The sequence below is a fragment of the Diadema setosum genome, chromosome 13 (genome assembly GCF_964275005.1).
Source record: "Diadema setosum chromosome 13, eeDiaSeto1, whole genome shotgun sequence".
Classification (NCBI taxonomy): domain Eukaryota; kingdom Metazoa; phylum Echinodermata; class Echinoidea; order Diadematoida; family Diadematidae; genus Diadema; species Diadema setosum.
Genome location: NC_092697.1, coordinates 1,396,795 through 1,420,512, shown reverse-complemented (window position 1 = coordinate 1,420,512; position 23,718 = coordinate 1,396,795). Strand labels below are relative to the sequence as shown.

General features: G+C 38.4%; 1 protein-coding gene across 1 annotated transcript in view; it reads right to left on the bottom strand.

Annotated features, from left to right (window-relative positions):
• LOC140237344 (uncharacterized) overlaps positions 1-22,756 on the bottom strand; it is a 29,028-nt gene extending 6,272 nt beyond the window's left edge. The window contains exons 1-3 of the mRNA XM_072317280.1: positions 22,689-22,756; positions 5,500-5,622; positions 4,847-4,939 (exon numbers count right to left, since the gene is read on the bottom strand). Coding sequence (XP_072173381.1) covers positions 4,847-4,939; positions 5,500-5,622; positions 22,689-22,728 — 256 coding nt within the window. The 5' untranslated portion in view covers positions 22,729-22,756. The remainder of the gene's footprint in view (positions 1-4,846; positions 4,940-5,499; positions 5,623-22,688) is intronic.
• Positions 22,757-23,718: the final 962 nt, after the last annotated feature.

Genomic DNA, 23,718 nt, shown 5'->3' with positions numbered 1-23,718 from the left:
AGATAAATAAAAAGCAAGAAACTGATAACAAAACCTACATAATGGCATTACACATACAGTTCTATCACACATTACATTAGTATACAGTTAAGCACACCAAACTCAACAATGCCAAACTATGTAAACATTGATCCACTTCAAATGAACAAACCAGTCTGCGACAGTTTAAAAGTGAATTTTCTGCAATAGCATAACGTTGGTGGGGTGACAAAACCTTGTATCTCAATATTTGGTGAAAATGAGTTTTCTTCATTATATTGAAGCTAGGAACCATTACTATGTAATTCCCAATCCTTATATGCCCATCTGCAAAAATAAGGTCACAAATGATAAGTAAAAGTTGGTTGTTTCCATTGACTTACATGTTATGACAGCCATGTTTTTTAGCTCTCCTGAACATTTGACATTTTTGAGATTCGAGGTTTTGTCACCCCACCAACGATAAGTCACTAAAAACTAGGAATGTCGCTATGGCGACTGATGCCTCTGCCATAATGCATGATTTTCCCAACAGGCGTATAGTACAATGTCTTCACAATGTGTGATCCATGACAGTTTCACATAGGCCTAACTGGCAAAATACTGAAATGACTGGTTTGTCAGAAATGTTTTGAACTGGGTTTACTATAATTTTCTAAGAGTGCAGGTACACATATTTGGGGAATTGAGAATTTTTACTTGAATTCTGATGGACCTTTTTATAAGTTTATGCATTGAGTAATTTCCAAGGTACGAAGAAAGAGTGTAATGATGGTACAAAATATATATATGATTTTTTTTTTTTTTTTTTTTTTTGGGGGGGGGGCATTGAAACCTGGCCTTTGACCCTAAATCTTTGACCTTTGACCTTCTGGCTGGAAATTTCCTGGAGAATCTCCATTAGGTAATGCATGTACTAAGTTTTGAAACTAATAATGCAAGCATTGATATACTAGTATAAGAGGGAAACAGTAAAATTTTGAGTTGACCTTGATCTTTGACCCCCTGACTATTGACCCCTGACCCTTAAATTCCCTATATAATCCCTGCCAGTCAGTACATGCGTATGTACCAAGTTCCATGAAGATACACTGAACAATTTGTGAGAAAAGTGATATTGCAACATTTTCACCAAACCTTTGACCTTTTGACCTTTGACCTTATGGCATGAAATTCTCTCTGGAGAATCTTTATGCTGTAGTACATGTCCACACCAAGTTTCAAGAAAATACCTTTGGGCATTGCATAGATATGGGGAAATTGCAACATTTGTAGCATTTGACCTTGACCTTTGACCTCTTGCCAATATCACTCAAATCTACTCAACTAGTTGTCCCATCATACATCATCCTTGGACCAAGTTTGGTGAAAGCTGCTTCATCCAGTTTTGAGTTATCACGTAAACAGATAAATTTTAGGATTTGACCTTGATCTTTGACCTTTGACCTCTGTCCAATTTCACTGAAAAACTAATCAAGTAATTGTCCCAACATACATCATCCTCCAATAAAGATTGGTGAAATTTGCTCCATCCAGTCTTGAGTTATAGCGTAAACGGATACAATTTCATGATTTGACCTTTAGTCGATTTCACCCAAAATCTAATCAAATAATTGCCTCATCATACTTCTACTTGGACCAAGTTTGGTAAAATTCCAGTATATATTACTCAAGTTATCGCGTAAACGAAAGCGGATGGACGTATGTACAAGGTACGTACGTACGGACAGACGGACAATCCGAAAACATAATGCCTCCGGCACCACTTCGTGGCGGAGGCATAAACAGACCAATGATAGTGTCCTTCAAAGGTCAATGCAAAGAAGAGACTACTTGATAATATGATAAATCCACAATCCTGGAACAGTCTCACATCCCCCCCCCCCCATCCAGTCAACAATTAACAGAGATCAATTAAAAAAAAAAAGCTGTTGAAAGCCTATTTGTTCCAAAGTATGACCTTTTCACAGCTTTTACTTAATTCTATTGCTAACGATCTGATAAGTTTATTTGCTTTGATTTTTCTGTCATTTGATTTGATTTGTAAATATTTTTGATATCTTGTACAATGTGTTTTGTTGAAGTTGTTAAAGGGAAGATAAACCCCAAGAGCAATGTGGATTGAGTGAAAGCAGCAACATTAGTAGAACACATCAGTGAAAGTTTGAAGAAAATCGGACAATCAATGCAAAAGTTATGAATTTTTAAAGTTTTGGTGTTGGAACCGCTGGACGAGGAGACTACTAGAGGTTATGACGTACGTATGAGTGGACAACAATACCAAGAAAATATAAAGAAAATTCTACAAAAATCCATTTTTCATGAAAATTACAAATTCCATCAACTTGATATTGACATATGTTAGGGGTAGCAATTATTCCCCCTGCTTTCTGAAAGAGGTTGGTCCATTGCTCTTTCATAATTCTAGAAAAGTGAATTTTTGTTGAATTTCCTTTATATTTTCTTTGTATTGTTGTCCACTCATACGTCATATCCTCTAGTAGTCTCCTCATCCAGCGGTTTCAACACCAAAACTTTAAAAATTCATAACTTTTGCATCGATTGTCCGATTTTCCTCAAACTTTCACTGATGTGTTCTACTAATGTTGCTGCTTTCACTCAATCCACATTGCTTTTTGGGTTTACCTTCCCTTTAAATCTAACCCTGTAAAAAGGCACCATATGGTGGTTATTATCATAATTACTATATTGTATTATCATTAATTATAAAATGGGTTCAAGAATGTAGCCAATAGGAAGCGCTGAAATGAGTCACGTGTGCTTTGGTTATTTTAGTCCCATTGCACTGCGTGTTAAATCCTATTGCCGATCGTCTGTGCGCGCGGCGGCTCCTTTGAATTGCATGCATATGCGCTGTCAATCCTGTAAACAACTTCTAGTTCGTCGGGCCGCCGGCCGGCCGGCCTTTCTTGTGCATAACATGTGTGGTGTACGTATACTCTTATACGTACAGTACCTACAGTGTATATGTGCGAGATTTTGGGACGAACATCTACGGACATCTTGACCCACAAAGGTATGTGAAAAATGCTGTTAGTTTTCGACCCATTTTATAAAGCAAATGATGCACAGGATTATTTCATGGCATTAGTGGAGATGCAGCTCACTCTCGGGTATTTACAACGTAGTGCAACATGCACTCGGCTTCGCCTCGTGCATGTTTCACAACTGTAAATACCCTCAAGTGCGCTACATCTCCACTAGCGCACTCTATCCTGTGCATCATTTGTATATTATTGAGCACTCACCCACTTTGGTCACATAGTCCCCGCGTTCACATTGGTCCCCGCGACGCGGGGAAAGTCCCGAGCTGTGGGACTTTCTCCTCCAAAACCATAATGTGAACGCTCACTGGGACTTGTCCCCCCGTCCCCGCCAAGCAAGTCGGGTACGGGGACAAGATTTGGAGGGGAGAGTGACCTTGGGGCAAAATTGATAACGTCCAGCTGTGGTCATCAAATGTGCGCATAATTGATAACGTCCAGCTGTGGTCATCAAATGTGCGCATGCGCTATGGCTGACAGAGCTCGCCCCAAGCCCCAATTGCCCCCACAGCTCGGGGACAGATGAGATACCGATGTGAACGGTCAGTCGTAAAAAAGATAAGATCTCTTGTGGCTGTCCCCGCATCGCGGGGACTAATGTGAACGCGGGGAGTATGATGACAAAACAACCCTCTTGAAAAAGTAACTCTTCAAGGGAAAATTGAAGGCTTAAGAAGAAGAGGGTGATAAAGACCAAGGTGGATTGATAGAATATCCTATGTTGGTAAACCCCTATCAACTGTTTGTCAACTTTCTGCTGACCATAAAAAGTGGAGACTAATACTGGAAGTCAGGAACTGTCAACCATGAAAGAAAAGTACTGTCAAGCAAGCAAGTAATAAGTCATCTGAAACAAAACTAGAATAGCACTCGGGTAGCGCAGATTTTCACCAAGTCAGCAGCTCATTTCCACCTTTACATGCATGCTATTCCCAATACAACTGTACATTAAAGCCTTTCGTTTATAAGTCATCAGCTTCCAGCTGTGCGGTGCCTTCTCCAAGTAGAGCATGCACTTTTGTGCACATACAGTATGTCACTGACCTTATGTGCCAAAAGATTAGAAATCCTTCAAAAATCCCCCAAAATTTCCAGATTACTACCAAATTAATTGTTCCTTGTGTGATTATCAACTTTCCTGCGTGTATCATTCAAATTCTTTCACAACATTTTGAGTTATCAAACAGACAAATCAATCGCTGATCACTCGTCCTCCTTTCTTGGAGGAGACCTGTAATGATTGGATCAGTCCAAAGAGATTTTTCTCCTTCCCACCACTAGAGGGCGGACTCTACAATGGAGTCAGTGATTTCATGGGGGCCGCCATATACCACTTAGTAATGGCGGACTTTGCGTACTAAGTATTCATTTCTACAGCGCTTATTATGCGCACTTCTGCACTTTTACGTGAGTATGCACTTGATTTTGGCTGCTCCTCGGTTGCTCGTTTGCTAGCGTGTTAGCACAAGGGGTGAGCCTACCGCCTTGTTGTCATCCAATGCTCCCCTTGCGCTCACAAAACAATGGTACAGGGCGTATGAAGACCCCACACTCTAGCAGTCACTGGGGAAAATCTCTTTGGATCAGTCAGACATCTACAGACATCTATAAGTCCAAACTGACGGATAAGATGATGATGGTTATGGTATGAAGATGTTAATACAATGAAAGATATAATGAATAAACCAGGGATTATGACATTAACCCATTAACGACGAGTCCCGAGTATACTCGGCCAGGCGTCTATGGGAAAGACGTGTTGAAGCAAAATCAATCTCTCCTCAACGGGTTAAAGTACTGACCTGTGCACTGAGACTTGTTCTCTTGCGATGCTGCCTGTACTTGAATGCTCACTGCTCCCGTGTGGTACAGGAAATGGGCAACAGCGTTTTTGTCTATTATAAATAAAGATAAGAGAGGGAGAGAGAGAAGCATTTTCTCATTTCAAAAGACTGTATCTACTGTAATAAACATTGGAAATGCACCTTGCAAATAAAGTACACTTGCACTGTCTAAAAATGTATCACGTTGAAGAGCATCACAGTATACACGCTTCCACAACATGGTTCAGGAATCAAAACTTTAGAACCAATTTCAAACACAAGATGTTTGTTGCAATGTATAAGAGAAATGTCTGAAATGGGATACTGTAGTATGGTTAGTAGTGTTAATCATATTTGGAATTCCATGCTTGAGACGGTTTGAAAACCTGCTACAAGAATCAAAATGTGCCTGTGAATGAACTACATACATGTACATGTTCTTCTGAGGGATTGTGGCAAGATGGAACCACTAAAGAGACAAAGACCAGTGGTAGCTCAACAAAGGTTTATTAAGGCAAGGTGGATACAAACTTAAAATTACAATTATGAGTGTGATTATCATGGCAAGAAAAGGCAATAGAAGAATTGTTTTGGGGACGTAGGAGGGGACAGATGGCATCAAGGTCAATCACCTTTGTCAGATGCATTGTGGGCCAACAACCTCTCACCCACCGCCTTGCTCTCCGATACAAAACATGTCGCAATAGTGCTGTCATCTGCATTCCTGAGTAGGAACTCCAAAACAGTAGGGGCTCCTGCATGGAATATAAAAATTAAGAAATTCAAAAATGGTAAGCTCTGTCATTGTTCTTTAGGGGAGAGGGGTATTGAATATCCAACTCTGCTAAAATATTACTGTAGTGTACTATCGTTTTTAGCTGCTTACAGTTTATCAAAGACCTTTTCTTCTTTTTTATTCCACAGTCATCTGCATAGTTACCCATAGCCCCATAAAGTCTGACATCATTTTGTCTTAGAGAAAAAATACAATCAGAACTAGCTAGCCTGATCTTGTGAATATACTCCAAATTGATTATAACATTCCATACTGATAGAGTACCAGAACTGTAAAAGTGGACATTTTTGCAGGGTTGAAATTTTGGCACATTTCCTGCAACTTGATACTAGCATAAAAATAAAAGCATGCAAATATTTTGCTTGGCATATGTTTCAGTAGTTGATGTGAGGATTATGCAGAATTAAAAACATGTGAAAATTTTCTTTCATACCAGGTTGAGCATGAAAAATTCGTCACACGAAAATATCCACACCTTCTACAGAAAGTGAGTACTCACATTTGTCAATAAACTAATCACTTTGTGAGTTTCACCTTCCAACAGAGGTTGGGTACCTTCTGTGCAAGCATCCTGCTGCATTCAGTACAGGCAGTGTGCACACATGCAAGCCATGCAATAAAAAGGTATGTATACAGAGATATCCACCCATACGCGCACAAGGTCAATCTGAAAGTCCCACAGCATGCCTGGCGTGCCCTCTGTCCACTCTGGACACAGCAGAACGCTTGAACAACAGGCACCCAAAGGATGGCAGAATTCACAAAGAAAGTGAACCTGTAACACCTACAAAGTTGTAAAATTGCTGACAATCAAGTACACCCACCTAGATCACTTTCTAAATTTGGTAAATTTGGAACACATGCGTAAGTTCAGATTACAGTGTAGTTCTGATTTTATTTTTCTCCTTACAAATATTTGTAGAATGATCCACATTACTATAAAGACAGCCAATCCCTTTTGCATGCAAATATTTGAAAAATTGGTGAGAACACTTAGGTATGGAAGAAAACATTATTTGCAAACCTCCTGTAAATTCTTAACTCAAGAGGGTCTTTATTTATTAAGTTAAACTGACTGTTACAATCTGAATAATTTCTTTTTTCGTTCTAAGAAAAAAATTAAAAATCTAAACTACTAATCTTGTTTTACAGACCTGTGCGATGCACTTAGTTGCACATGGAGTACATGTAATTGGTGTGTCATTAATGACATCGACAACAAAGTAAGAGAAGCTAGTGCATTCTTCTTTTCTGACAGCTTTAACATGCATATATGTTTTGTTCAAATACAACCACAGGAGGATTAATGTATGCAGCTGTGTCTAGTACACGGAATATGTTATGCTGAGTGTTTGGTGCATTATTTGAATTCCAACTGCTAACAACCTTCAAATATCACAGAAATGTTACAGCTTTGTAATAGTCTTGTCGTTCTGGTGGAATTACATCATGTTCTGTGCTACTTTGGAAGGAATGCAAAAGGGACAAGATGGAGAGGCAAGAGCCACAGAAAAAAAAGCACTGAGAATTTGAGTGAAATCAGGCAGATAGGAGTGGCAGCCCTGCATGTAGCGAATCCGCTGGCATGTGGCACCAATGTTTCAGTGGGTCACTGCACATTGGTTGTTGAACCTTATTTTCTGTTGAAGTGCAGCGCAGACAGAATTTTTCTTCTTTTCATCACGGTGTATACAGTAGACTTTTGTGTTTAAGAAAACTTTGTGAGAACTTGCAGCAATTTATAATACCAATATCACCATTGTAGGGTAGTCAGATATGATGTGGGATGGATGATCAGTGAACAGGGGACCTCATGAGCGCTAGTTATCTCACCCTGAATATAAGCAGGGAGGTGTTACAGTGATGGAGTGGCAACTCTTCGTAACCAACATTTCATGCAAACACATGTTTGAGTTCAAGGCGTTACAATTGGATGTCTAGCATTCCTCTACGCTTTGAAGTCATGCTCGCCACCGCTCTTGTTGCAAGATGAAGTTCGGAGACGAAGAACGCATTTAACCTTTCGTTGAATTACAAGCTTTATTTCACCGTATAAGATTTTAAATGAAATACTCGAATTGATTGAGAATACTTTAGGAAAGAATTCAATATCATAAACACATGTTTCTAGTTTCTTCGTAATGCGCAAATCGACATGAAATGAAACTTAGGCCCTCTTAAAAAACCTAATATTTTTCTATAATGCGCACATTTCCGCACTGGTATAGTTTTTTTATACAAGTTGTATCTTTCAATCTTGGATATTTTGATCTTTCAACATACAGTATACTCCGCTGAAACAGTTCCAGCGTGCTTTTGAACTATTTGAGCACTGTTAAAATTGTCAGTTTTACACTACATTTTGATTGGCTGCTCCAATTCAAGGCAAACAAATCCATTGTTGCCATCACATTAAAAGTGAGAGCGAATTGCAGTAGGGGCAAGTATTTCTAGACGTTAGAGCGCTAGTCCTGATTATCGATGCTCTCTTTTGTCATGAAGCACCTGGTTTCCACCTGTAGTTAAGCGCATAACTTCTCGGCGGTGTCGCGCATGACTTCAAAGGAGAGCAGGAGTTGCATCTCCTTCTCTAGCACCTCCCTGATATAAGCATGGCTGGCCAGGGTGCTCATGAGAAGGATCCTTATGAGCAGGAGCCGTTCGCCCCATGCATGAGCGGGTCTCCCAGATTGAGAAGTCTCTGCATGGGTGCGTTCGAGCGCTCTAAAGTGAACCAAAGCAAACTGACCTAAAGCATTATTACCGTACCGTACTATGCTAGATTTGGAGCGTTCGAGTGCTCTGTTGAGAAAGTGTACCACACAAGTTATTTTTAGAAAAGGTCATGCATGTTTGTAGCAAGAATGTCATCCACCTGGCGCTTGAACTGCTTACACCTGTCCCGAACAAAGAGAATGTTTTTGCATTATGATGTATGCACATGATACGCGCATGCTTTACAACAAGCTTGTGGTACGCTTTGGTACGCTTTTGGAACACATCGGGACGTCGTCCACTTTTGGCTCAGTACAGTACGATACGGTATACTTAAGGAGCGTTTGAGCACTCCTCTGGCACGGGTACAGTACACAGTACAGTTCACTTTCGGAGAGCGCTTGAACGCACCCTATGACTCTAGACTGGGTTGGGCGTATCAAGTACTTGAACTAAAAACAAGGAAAAGTAGAAATTACGCAGTGCGTAATATATGTCCCCGCCGGAAGTAGCATTTTGTAACAAAATGTGCAATATAGGTAAAAAAATCAAGGTCAAAGGTCAAAGAAGTCAAAGGTCAAAATTCTGTGTAGAAGTTTTGAAGCCCTCACCTAGTGCCATCACATAAAGCAAATGGAATCGAAATTGGGTTAGAAATGGCGAAGGAGTACATTACTAGTACATTACTAGTACATTACTAGTACATTACTAGTACATTACTAGTTAGAGTAATAGGCCATTATAGCGCTGCAGCCGTTACTTTTATCAACTCTAAAAAACTCGTAAACTTGCCTGAAATCATGTAGACAGTGTTTATTTTTCATCCGTTTCTGCCGGGACGGATAGCGACTGAGTGGGTGAGGAATGATTCATTACAATATTCCAGTAAATTCGGTGTTTTAACTGCCCATGCCGCTCACGTGTTACTGTCGGAGTTCCTGTAGTCCCACTAACTTGTTTTGCTGGAGCATTACTGTGCGTCTGATATAATGCCTCCCACCAAGCCTAAGCCCACTGCCAGTACTGGCACGGATGCTGCTGAGATTGCGCGGCTTGTTACTGCTGAGCTCCACCGGAGTGAGGGGTTCATCAGGCTGGTTCAAGATGCAGTCAAAGACGCTATGCAGGGTGTCATCAGCCAAATAAAAGAGCAGGACGGCAAGATATTAGACCTGGAGAACAAAGTTCATGATCAGGCTGCAGAAATCCAAAGCCTCAAGAGCCGGGTCAAGAAGTCTGAGGAAGCCTTGGTTGGAGTCACGAATGCTATGTCTCATCTTGAGCAGTACAGCCGTCGAAACAGTGTTCGTGTTTATGGCATCAAGGAATCGTCACATGAGGTAACTGATGATGTCATCTGTAAGTTTGCAAAGGAAAAGCTTGGCGTAGATCTTGCTCCAGATGAAATTGATCGATCACACAGAGTATCTCCCCCTCCACTGAGCAATCCAGATGCAGATCCTGCACGCAAGAAGGGCCCTCGTCCCATCATCGTGAAATTTGTTTCTTATCGAGCCAGAGCGATGTTCATTGCTGCCCGCCGTAAGCTGAAGGGGTCGGAGTTCTTTATTAACGAGGATCTCACTAAGAAAAATCAAGCCCTCTTCACTGCTGTCCGAAAAAAATCCAAAGGTCATCCGAGCGTGGACCATCGATGGCAGAATCTTTGCGGGTATCAAGAACTCTGAGAATGGTTTGAGTCGCAAACTGATCACATGTGAGGCTGACATTGGAAAATTGTAAAAGATATAGTGATGAATTATTCCAGCACTTCATTTACCTAGTAGTAGTATGGTATTATTACATGTACTCAGTACTTCACATTTCATCTTCAATACTATTGCCACTCCTACAATGTACATGTATTTACTAATGGGTTTGTTCATTAGTTGTACAGTGAACTCTCATTATAGATTGCTGTTGTTGTTGAAATATCCAAATAACAAAGTAATTTTCTTGACCATGGGCTTGGAATGAATATTTCAACGTATTTTATTGTTTCTACAACCAAAAGATTTTGATATGGCAAAGAAATGCCATTGGACATATGGTGTTTATTCATAGTGAGGGTCCACTGTATTGCTTTATATGGCATGTATAAACATGTACAACATTTTTGTTGAATTTTTACGTAGTACTGTATTATTGGTACTTCACATTTCAATACTATTTGCCACTCCTACATGTATGTACAAGGACATTGTACTAATGGGTCTTGTTCATTTATTAGTTACAGTAAGTAGGGTGGATACATGTACTTATATACAAGTTGTAAGTATAGTAAGTATACACAATGTAGGGTGGATACATGTACATGTAAGTATTCAATTTCTCCTGGCAGAAAGCCCCCAGGTTTTTATTCATTGCCTTTTTACCTTTAATGTGTTTGTTCATTGAAGTTTTTGCAAATATCTTCTGTTATTGTGTGTGTGTATGTGTGTATGTTCTTGTGTGTGTATGTGTACCTATGAACCTTTTTAATGCAAGCGTTTTTATACTGTCTACCTTTCTTGCAGCATTGTGCTGTTTTCAAGAGCCTACATGCAGATTGTCATGTTTAGATTTTGAAATAACATGAAAAATGTTGCCCAATGACTTTGAACTGGGTGTTGACCTTGACGATGACTTAAATTCCACAGTAAGGGAATGTAATTATGTAAGTTGTGATGACTTTCAGGAAAAGCTTGCATGCAGCGAACCACATGAGAATTTTACTATGCTTCATATAAATGCTAGGAGCCTTGTTAAAAATCATGATAATTTGCAAGTGTTGCTTGAGTGTTTACACCATGATTTTTCTTTCATTGGTGTCTCTGAAACTTGGTTTAAGACATCAACTGATGCTAATTTATTCAAGTTGCAAGGTTACTCCCTAATCAACATCTGTAGACCTGATAGCATTGGTGGTGGTGTTGCCTTATATATTAAAGACTCCATCGATTATAAGCTACGGTGTGATTTGTCTGGTAGTAAACCTGGTTATGAGTCAATTTTTATTGAAGTTGATGATAAGGAAAAGCATATTGTAGTTGGGTGTATTTATAGGGCTCCAAGAAGTGATATTGAATCATTTTGTGATAATATTGAAGAGCATATGCAAACGTTATCTAGGGAGAACAAGTTTGTTTATGTTATGGGTGACTTCAATATCAATCTGCTAAATTCTGATTATGATGATAGTGTGAAGGGGTTCTTGGATCTTATGTATTCACATAATATGTTCCCTCTCATCACTAAACCTACTCGCATTACTGACACCTCTGCTACCTTGATTGATAATTTTTTCACAAATTGTATTCAAAATAATGTTGAGAGTGGTCTTATATTTTCAGACCTATCTGATCATTTGCCTATTTATTGTATAGACAAAGGAAAAGTAAGCATATCAAATGGTGAAAGAAGTATAAAAACTAAGCACGCAGTCAATGCTGAGAACATATCTATTTTCAAACAGAAGCTTTTAGAAGTTGACTGGCATGACCTATATAGCTTAACTAGTGCAAATGATTCATACGATTATTTTATTAATGTATTTGGTGATGTGTATGACAAATGCTTTCCTGTTGTTGAATCATGTGCCAAGAAGGGATGTAAGAAACCATGGATCACACATAGTTTGCTTAGGTCCATTAGGAAGAAGCATAAGCTCTATAAATCATTCATTAAACATCCAACCTGGATAAATAAGAAGAATTATGTTGATTACAAGAATGAATTGACAAATGTTGTGCGCTTTTCAAAGCAAAAATATTTTAGAAATCTATTCCATGATATAAAAGGGGATATCAAAAAAACATGGTTCCATATAAACAAATTGATCGGAAAGGGGAAATGTCACAACCTTCCCTCAGAAATGTATAATGGTGATATTTCATTAAGTACAAATACGCAAAAGGCTGAACATTTCAATCAGTATTTTGCAGGAATTGCTGCTAAGATAAGTGAAAAGATCCCAAGTACATCCAATACTTTTCAGGATTATTTGAAACCTACAAAAAACAGCAAATCTTTATTTTTGAAGCCCACTACTGCATCTGAAATAATAATGCTAGCTTTATCACTGAAATCCTCTAAGTCATCAGGTTCTGATAATATAGCTCCTAGGGTTGTCAAAGAGTGTATCCATAGCATTGCTGTCCCATTGTGTGACATATTTAATAAATCTCTGTCGCAAGGAATAGTTCCAGACAAGATGAAAATTGCCAAAGTAGTTCCTGTGTATAAGAAAAGTGATAACAGAAACATTGAAAACTACAGACCCATTGCCTTGCTGCCTGTATTTTCTAAATTGTTAGAAAAGATTGTATGCTCAAGAGTAAATAATTATTTAGCTGTAGAAGGCATTTTGATCCCCGAGCAATTTGGTTTTCGCAAATATTCTTCTACCAGTATGGGTGTATTGCATTTAACTAACATTATTGCTCATGCACTTGATGAAGGGAAATTTTGTCTAGGCATTTTCTTAGATTTGTCCAAGGCGTTTGACACCATTGACCACCACATTCTTATCTGCAAACTTAATATGGTATTCATGGAGTTCCTTTAGACTGGTTCAAAAGCTATCTGCAAAACCGAATGCAGTTTGTGGTTGTCAATGGGACCAAATCGCTTTCCACCCACATTGATTGTGGCGTGCCTCAAGGCTCAGTGTTAGGCCCACTATTATTTCTTATCTATATCAATGATATCATCAGTGCTACATCATTGTTTACTTACTCACTGTTTGCTGATGATACAAGTCTTCTGTCCTCCCACAAGGATGCGTACAGTTTAATATCTTCAGCAAATGAAGAACTTAACAAACTTTATCGTTGGTTTTGTTGTAATAAATTGTCACTTAATCTTCAGAAGACACAATGTGTTATTTTCAGAACAAGGAATAAGAGGATACCTGTAAACACCCCTTCTCTCATTATTGGTGGACATCAAGTAGCTACAAGCGAAAATGTATTATTCCTTGGTATTACTATCAATGAATTTCTGTCATGGAAGCAACACATACTAAATGTATGTTCCAAAGCTTCTCGGGGTGTTGGTGTGATGCATAAGCTAAAATTTATTGTTCCTAAAAGTGTCTTGACTACACTGTATAACAGCATCATAATGCCTCACTTGATGTATTGTAATGTTGCCTGGGGTAATACTTATAACAGCCATCTTCATAAATTGTTTATTGTACAAAAGAGAGCTATCAGGCTAATAACAAGCTCACACTTTACTAGGCCAAGTGCCCCCCAGTTCTTACAGCTGTGTTGTTTACCTCTAAACGAGTTAGTGTGTTTTAACTCATTGGCATTCATGTACAAGCTTCACATGTCCAGTTCTCCCTCCTTATTTCTAGATTTGTTCGTCAAAAACTCAGTTGTTCATTCCCATAATACACGACAGAAAAACCTTCTGCATCTACCTCGTGTAGCTACCAGTATTGCCCTAAATTCTTTTTATGTGTCTTGCATAAAAGAATGGAACATGTTGCCCTCAGATGTTAAAGATAGTACCACTTTTTCTAGATTTAAAGTGTTAGCTCGGAAGTATTTGCTTCATCGATATTCTCAGTCTCATTGATGCTGCTCCTTTTAAATTCTACATACATGACTTCATCTCATCGCTTTCCATTTGAGTAACATTTATTTATTTATTTATTTTATTTATATGTTTTATTTTCACAGGGTGGCTCCGTCAGTGGGTTAAACACTGTTGTTCTTGGAGGCCCTGCATGAACACATACATACAAATAAACACAAAAATGTATGATAATCATACAATACCAACAACAAAATCATATTTGCAGTATCAATTCTGTATATATCTCAATATACTGTATACTGATATATATTAAACTCAAAATTTAACAAATATTATGCAACACATTACATCCTCATATCCTTAAATTTCCCCTGCCTCAGAAAGAAAGAAAGAAAAAAAAAGAAATGACAACAGAACTATATTTGGGCACAGTGGAGTGCCCTCCAAAATTGGGCTGAGAACGAATGTTTAGATGGAGCATGCCTTAAGTTTATTGGTAAACTGTTCCATTCGAGTGCGCCGGTGTATGAAAAAGACTGTTTCCCAGCATTCGTTCGAGCTCTAGTTACTATTAACCCGTCAGAGACTGCTGATCTAGTCTGGTAGTTGTGTGTATTACGAACTTTCTGAAACAAGAGTGACAGGTACTCTGGAGCGTCCCCATTTAGTGCCCTATAAACCAGTTTGCACCTTTGAAGCTTCCACCTATCCTCTATCGTGGTCCAGTTTAGTTGACTTAGTACGTAGTCAGTAGATGTACGTGTGTCTACCCCTAAGACTATTCTGGCCATTCGTTTGTGTTGTCTCACAATAATATCTTTCGTAGTAGAGGGACATTTTGACCAGGCGATGCTGCAGTAGTCAAACAATGGGAGAACTAAAGAGTTTGCAAGAAGTTTTAGTGAATTCAGAGGTAGGGATTTTTTCAGACTACCTATGGAATTTTAAACATAGTCTAATGCCAATTATGTTTTGCTTTAAAATTCCATAGGTAGTGTGTGTGTGTGTGTGTGTGTGTGTGAGGGATTGAGGAATTCCACTAGAATTATTCTATGGCTTTAATGTTTGTATATAGTAGTGAGTTGTTATATTACATGTCTTAACTTGCCTTTCCAGGGGTTCTTATTATACAAGCTCGCTTTTCTAAGACCCCTCCACTTTACATCTATATGCATCTACATGCATTGTCAATTTATATTCAATTCTGCAAATTGTTTTAATCACATATTCAACAATGTATTCCTTGTTACATATTATTGTTCTTATGTAATTTTTGTATCGTGGAAACTTTTAATAAGCTTGAAACTTGAAACTTGAGTAGCATTTTGTAGCCAATGTACAATATAGGTCAAAAATCAAGGTCAAAGGTCAAAGAAGACAAAGGTCAAAATTCTGTGTAGAAGTTTTGAAGCCCTCACCTAGTGCTATCACATAAAGCAAACGGAATCGAAATCGGGTTAGAAATGGCGAAGGAGTAGCATTTTGTAGCAAAACGCACAATATAGGTCAAAAATCAAGGTCAAAGGTCAAAGAAGTCAAAGGTCAAAATTCTTTGTAGAAGTTTTGAAGCCCTCAACTAGTGCCATCATATAAAGCAAACGGAATCGAAATCGGGTTAGAAATGGCGAAGAAGTAGCATTTTGTAGCAAAATGTACAATATAGGTAAAAAATCAAGGTCAAAGGTCAAAGAAGTCAAAGGTCAAAATTCTGTGTAGAAGTTTTGAAGCCCTCACCTAGTGCCATCACATAAAGCAAACGGAATTGAAATCGGGTTAAGAAATGGCGAAGGAGTAGCATTTTGTAGCAAAATGTACAATATAGGTCAAAGGTCAAGGTCAAAACTGAAATTCTGTGTAGAAGTTTTAAAGCTCCCATGTAGTGCTATCACATAAAGCAAACAGAATCAAAATTGGCTCATAAATGACAGAGAAGTAGCAAATTGAACATTTTGATCACACACGGACGCACACACGGACGGACAGACACACACACATACGGAGCCCGTTTCATAGTCCCCTGCTCGAACTCGTTCGGCGGGGACAATAAGTGGATGAGACTACATATTTAATTAAGACCTACGAATGTTGTATGGATTTCTGATGATGTTAGCAGGACTCAAAGGTCAAGCAGTAGCCCGATCACAATACACATAACATATCTTAGCCAGGCCCCTGGCATTGCGTGACTTGCTGAGCAGCAACCGGGCTAGTCTAACTATACACAGCCCAGTCGCCGCTGTACATACGTAGCGCGACAGGCTGTATTCGCGTAGCGTATTAACAGCGTCTGGTCAGGCTAGGGCTAGTCTAGACTAGACAGAAAAATCTGTCTGGCGTCTCTGTCCAGAGGAGTCTTTTATTACACTTTTCTTTCTTTTTTTTTTTTTTTGACGTTATCCTTATCGCCTTCTTCACCACAAAATACAACATTTTTGTTGAATTTTTACGTAGTACTGTATTATTGGTACTTCACATTTCAATACTATTTGCCACTCCTACATGTATGTACAAGGACATTGTACTAATGGGTCTTGTTCATTTATTAGTTACAGTAAGTAGGGTGGATACATGTACTTATATACAAGTTGTAAGTATAGTAAGTATACACAATGTAGGGTGGATACATGTACATGTAAGTATTCAATTTCTCCTGGCAGAAAGCCCCCAGGTTTTTATTCATTGCCTTTTTACCTTTAATGTGTTTGTTCATTGAAGTTTTTGCAAATATCTTCTGTTATTGTGTGTGTGTATGTGTGTATGTTCTTGTGTGTGTATGTGTACCTATGAACCTTTTTAATGCAAGCGTTTTTATACTGTCTACCTTTCTTGCAGCATTGTGCTGTTTTCAAGAGCCTACATGCAGATTGTCATGTTTAGATTTTGAAATAACATGAAAAATGTTGCCCAATGACTTTGAACTGGGTGTTGACCTTGACGATGACTTAAATTCCACAGTAAGGGAATGTAATTATGTAAGTTGTGATGACTTTCAGGAAAAGCTTGCATGCAGCGAACCACATGAGAATTTTACTATGCTTCATATAAATGCTAGGAGCCTTGTTAAAAATCATGATAATTTGCAAGTGTTGCTTGAGTGTTTACACCATGATTTTTCTTTCATTGGTGTCTCTGAAACTTGGTTTAAGACATCAACTGATGCTAATTTATTCAAGTTGCAAGGTTACTCCCTAATCAACATCTGTAGACCTGATAGCATTGGTGGTGGTGTTGCCTTATATATTAAAGACTCCATCGATTATAAGCTACGGTGTGATTTGTCTGGTAGTAAACCTGGTTATGAGTCAATTTTTATTGAAGTTGATGATAAGGAAAAGCATATTGTAGTTGGGTGTATTTATAGGGCTCCAAGAAGTGATATTGAATCATTTTGTGATAATATTGAAGAGCATATGCAAACGTTATCTAGGGAGAACAAGTTTGTTTATGTTATGGGTGACTTCAATATCAATCTGCTAAATTCTGATTATGATGATAGTGTGAAGGGGTTCTTGGATCTTATGTATTCACATAATATGTTCCCTCTCATCACTAAACCTACTCGCATTACTGACACCTCTGCTACCTTGATTGATAATTTTTTCACAAATTGTATTCAAAATAATGTTGAGAGTGGTCTTATATTTTCAGACCTATCTGATCATTTGCCTATTTATTGTATAGACAAAGGAAAAGTAAGCATATCAAATGGTGAAAGAAGTATAAAAACTAAGCACGCAGTCAATGCTGAGAACATATCTATTTTCAAACAGAAGCTTTTAGAAGTTGACTGGCATGACCTATATAGCTTAACTAGTGCAAATGATTCATACGATTATTTTATTAATGTATTTGGTGATGTGTATGACAAATGCTTTCCTGTTGTTGAATCATGTGCCAAGAAGGGATGTAAGAAACCATGGATCACACATAGTTTGCTTAGGTCCATTAGGAAGAAGCATAAGCTCTATAAATCATTCATTAAACATCCAACCTGGATAAATAAGAAGAATTATGTTGATTACAAGAATGAATTGACAAATGTTGTGCGCTTTTCAAAGCAAAAATATTTTAGAAATCTATTCCATGATATAAAAGGGGATATCAAAAAAACATGGTTCCATATAAACAAATTGATCGGAAAGGGGAAATGTCACAACCTTCCCTCAGAAATGTATAATGGTGATATTTCATTAAGTACAAATACGCAAAAGGCTGAACATTTCAATCAGTATTTTGCAGGAATTGCTGCTAAGATAAGTGAAAAGATCCCAAGTACATCCAATACTTTTCAGGATTATTTGAAACCTACAAAAAACAGCAAATCTTTATTTTTGAAGCCCACTACTGCATCTGAAATAATAATGCTAGCTTTATCACTGAAATCCTCTAAGTCATCAGGTTCTGATAATATAGCTCCTAGGGTTGTCAAAGAGTGTATCCATAGCATTGCTGTCCCATTGTGTGACATATTTAATAAATCTCTGTCGCAAGGAATAGTTCCAGACAAGATGAAAATTGCCAAAGTAGTTCCTGTGTATAAGAAAAGTGATAACAGAAACATTGAAAACTACAGACCCATTGCCTTGCTGCCTGTATTTTCTAAATTGTTAGAAAAGATTGTATGCTCAAGAGTAAATAATTATTTAGCTGTAGAAGGCATTTTGATCCCCGAGCAATTTGGTTTTCGCAAATATTCTTCTACCAGTATGGGTGTATTGCATTTAACTAACATTATTGCTCATGCACTTGATGAAGGGAAATTTTGTCTAGGCATTTTCTTAGATTTGTCCAAGGCGTTTGACACCATTGACCACCACATTCTTATCTGCAAACTTAATATGGTATTCATGGAGTTCCTTTAGACTGGTTCAAAAGCTATCTGCAAAACCGAATGCAGTTTGTGGTTGTCAATGGGACCAAATCGCTTTCCACCCACATTGATTGTGGCGTGCCTCAAGGCTCAGTGTTAGGCCCACTATTATTTCTTATCTATATCAATGATATCATCAGTGCTACATCATTGTTTACTTACTCACTGTTTGCTGATGATACAAGTCTTCTGTCCTCCCACAAGGATGCGTACAGTTTAATATCTTCAGCAAATGAAGAACTTAACAAACTTTATCGTTGGTTTTGTTGTAATAAATTGTCACTTAATCTTCAGAAGACACAATGTGTTATTTTCAGAACAAGGAATAAGAGGATACCTGTAAACACCCCTTCTCTCATTATTGGTGGACATCAAGTAGCTACAAGCGAAAATGTATTATTCCTTGGTATTACTATCAATGAATTTCTGTCATGGAAGCAACACATACTAAATGTATGTTCCAAAGCTTCTCGGGGTGTTGGTGTGATGCATAAGCTAAAATTTATTGTTCCTAAAAGTGTCTTGACTACACTGTATAACAGCATCATAATGCCTCACTTGATGTATTGTAATGTTGCCTGGGGTAATACTTATAACAGCCATCTTCATAAATTGTTTATTGTACAAAAGAGAGCTATCAGGCTAATAACAAGCTCACACTTTACTAGGCCAAGTGCCCCCCAGTTCTTACAGCTGTGTTGTTTACCTCTAAACGAGTTAGTGTGTTTTAACTCATTGGCATTCATGTACAAGCTTCACATGTCCAGTTCTCCCTCCTTATTTCTAGATTTGTTCGTCAAAAACTCAGTTGTTCATTCCCATAATACACGACAGAAAAACCTTCTGCATCTACCTCGTGTAGCTACCAGTATTGCCCTAAATTCTTTTTATGTGTCTTGCATAAAAGAATGGAACATGTTGCCCTCAGATGTTAAAGATAGTACCACTTTTTCTAGATTTAAAGTGTTAGCTCGGAAGTATTTGCTTCATCGATATTCTCAGTCTCATTGATGCTGCTCCTTTTAAATTCTACATACATGACTTCATCTCATCGCTTTCCATTTGAGTAACATTTATTTATTTATTTATTTTATTTATATGTTTTATTTTCACAGGGTGGCTCCGTCAGTGGGTTAAACACTGTTGTTCTTGGAGGCCCTGCATGAACACATACATACAAATAAACACAAAAATGTATGATAATCATACAATACCAACAACAAAATCATATTTGCAGTATCAATTCTGTATATATCTCAATATACTGTATACTGATATATATTAAACTCAAAATTTAACAAATATTATGCAACACATTACATCCTCATATCCTTAAATTTCCCCTGCCTCAGAAAGAAAGAAAGAAAAAAAAAGAAATGACAACAGAACTATATTTGGGCACAGTGGAGTGCCCTCCAAAATTGGGCTGAGAACGAATGTTTAGATGGAGCATGCCTTAAGTTTATTGGTAAACTGTTCCATTCGAGTGCGCCGGTGTATGAAAAAGACTGTTTCCCAGCATTCGTTCGAGCTCTAGTTACTATTAACCCGTCAGAGACTGCTGATCTAGTCTGGTAGTTGTGTGTATTACGAACTTTCTGAAACAAGAGTGACAGGTACTCTGGAGCGTCCCCATTTAGTGCCCTATAAACCAGTTTGCACCTTTGAAGCTTCCACCTATCCTCTATCGTGGTCCAGTTTAGTTGACTTAGTACGTAGTCAGTAGATGTACGTGTGTCTACCCCTAAGACTATTCTGGCCATTCGTTTGTGTTGTCTCACAATAATATCTTTCGTAGTAGAGGGACATTTTGACCAGGCGATGCTGCAGTAGTCAAACAATGGGAGAACTAAAGAGTTTGCAAGAAGTTTTAGTGAATTCAGAGGTAGGGATTTTTTCAGACTACCTATGGAATTTTAAACATAGTCTAATGCCAATTATGTTTTGCTTTAAAATTCCATAGGTAGTGTGTGTGTGTGTGTGTGTGTGTGTGAGGGATTGAGGAATTCCACTAGAATTATTCTATGGCTTTAATGTTTGTATATAGTAGTGAGTTGTTATATTACATGTCTTAACTTGCCTTTCCAGGGGTTCTTATTATACAAGCTCGCTTTTCTAAGACCCCTCCACTTTACATCTATATGCATCTACATGCATTGTCAATTTATATTCAATTCTGCAAATTGTTTTAATCACATATTCAACAATGTATTCCTTGTTACATATTATTGTTCTTATGTAATTTTTGTATCGTGGAAACTTTTAATAAGCTTGAAACTTGAAACTTGAGTAGCATTTTGTAGCCAATGTACAATATAGGTCAAAAATCAAGGTCAAAGGTCAAAGAAGACAAAGGTCAAAATTCTGTGTAGAAGTTTTGAAGCCCTCACCTAGTGCTATCACATAAAGCAAACGGAATCGAAATCGGGTTAGAAATGGCGAAGGAGTAGCATTTTGTAGCAAAACGCACAATATAGGTCAAAAATCAAGGTCAAAGGTCAAAGAAGTCAAAGGTCAAAATTCTTTGTAGAAGTTTTGAAGCCCTCAACTAGTGCCATCATATAAAGCAAACGGAATCGAAATCGGGTTAGAAATGGCGAAGAAGTAGCATTTTGTAGCAAAATGTACAATATAGGTAAAAAATCAAGGTCAAAGGTCAAAGAAGTCAAAGGTCAAAATTCTGTGTAGAAGTTTTGAAGCCCTCACCTAGTGCCATCACATAAAGCAAACGGAATTGAAATCGGGTTAAGAAATGGCGAAGGAGTAGCATTTTGTAGCAAAATGTACAATATAGGTCAAAGGTCAAGGTCAAAACTGAAATTCTGTGTAGAAGTTTTAAAGCTCCCATGTAGTGCTATCACATAAAGCAAACAGAATCAAAATTGGCTCATAAATGACAGAGAAGTAGCAAATTGAACATTTTGATCACACACGGACGCACACACGGACGGACAGACACACACACATACGGAGCCCGTTTCATAGTCCCCTGCTCGAACTCGTTCGGCGGGGACAATAAGTGGATGAGACTACATATTTAATTAAGACCTACGAATGTTGTATGGATTTCTGATGATGTTAGCAGGACTCAAAGGTCAAGCAGTAGCCCGATCACAATACACATAACATATCTTAGCCAGGCCCCTGGCATTGCGTGACTTGCTGAGCAGCAACCGGGCTAGTCTAACTATACACAGCCCAGTCGCCGCTGTACATACGTAGCGCGACAGGCTGTATTCGCGTAGCGTATTAACAGCGTCTGGTCAGGCTAGGGCTAGTCTAGACTAGACAGAAAAATCTGTCTGGCGTCTCTGTCCAGAGGAGTCTTTTATTACACTTTTCTTTCTTTTTTTTTTTTTTTTTGACGTTATCCTTATCGCCTTCTTCACCACAAAATAGAGAGACATACGGCAGGTTTTCATGGTGATAGTACTGAACAGATACCTAACTGCGTACCGCTAATACTAGTATTTGCTACAGAAAGATTTGTCCGGAAGAGTTTCGTTTTTTTTTTTTTTTTTACATTATTGCTCTCCTATCGTAAAGCCAGACCAGACGCAGTCTCAGCGAAACATAACCCAGACCCCGACAACCAGACGTCCAGATACAGACCGACCTTTCGGTCAAAGCAGCGACAGGATTGTGATAATCAATTTTCCCTAATTCCTAGGCTAGAGTATTAAATGAATGCCCAATCCCCCCCCCCCCCCCAACCTAGAATATACAACGCTGTACCTTATTGGTGGGACTAAATAATCAAGGTCCAAGGAGGTGAAGTGGGTACAGCGAAGATAAACCAAGGACCTCGGACGACCCCGTGAATAGTGCACGACGGAGTACTTTAGATTTTTATCGAGAAAAGCACCAGCGAAAATACAAGTGTATAGATTTGCCATATAATATTTTAAACTCACCATCTTCCTCGTTTACTGGTAATGAAATCGACATCGACATCACCGCGATCGTCACACACCTCACCTGCCTCGACTCGCGTATACTATACATGTACTACTACTAACGGCCAGCAGCGCGAGCGATCTCACATGCGATAGCTATGCGCCTGCAGCATGCAGCGGCCTGCATGCGCAGTACAGTCTACTATGTCGAAATATTGGGTCCCGTGAGATTTTCGTGCCAAAATTGATTTTTTTAGCTAACTTGGTCAATTTAGGGGTGCTGAATCCAAAAAAACTTTGGTTCCATTTTTTCCGACCTCGTCTTCAGCTGCCATTTTGAATTTCAAAATGGCCGCCATATATAGTAAACTGTATTTTGACCCAATTCTCATAATGTGCATGAGCATCAGAGAAGATTCAAATTTGATGCAAAAAGCATGTTTATGATGTTAGACATTTTAATGCACCATTTTCTGATACCGTAGATAGTTTTGATACAGTTTTTAGGCCGCCATCTTGAAATTCAAAATGGCCGCCATTGCTAGGGCTCACACCCATAAATATTTCCCCATAGGGATGTGTGTTAAAAATCAAATTTAAAAAAATTCTGTAAAATAGCTGGGAGAAATGAGGTGTTTCAGCTTCACTTACCTGGATAACCTACCCTTTCATCCATCAAATTCTCAGGGTGGATAATTCAGTTCAAATTCTGTCCAGGGGTCCGCAAAGCCAGACTACGAGTTCTTGTCACTATAAAAAAAATCACCCATTTTCCGTACACGTACCCAATGAAATACAGTCCCCTCAAATTCCACCAGAAAAGCTTTCATCTTCCAACCAAAATGCAATTTGTAGAGGAATTCATACTCAATATCTACAGCTATTCAGTTTTTTTGCCAAACTACATCACTGATTTTTAATCAATTTTTTTCTTAATTTATTTTGGTATCTTTGGTACGAATTTGTGAAGGGATCTGGGACATTCCATTGTATTTACGGGTGTGAGCCCTATATTTTACCCATATCTAAGGTTGTAAGCATTATGGAA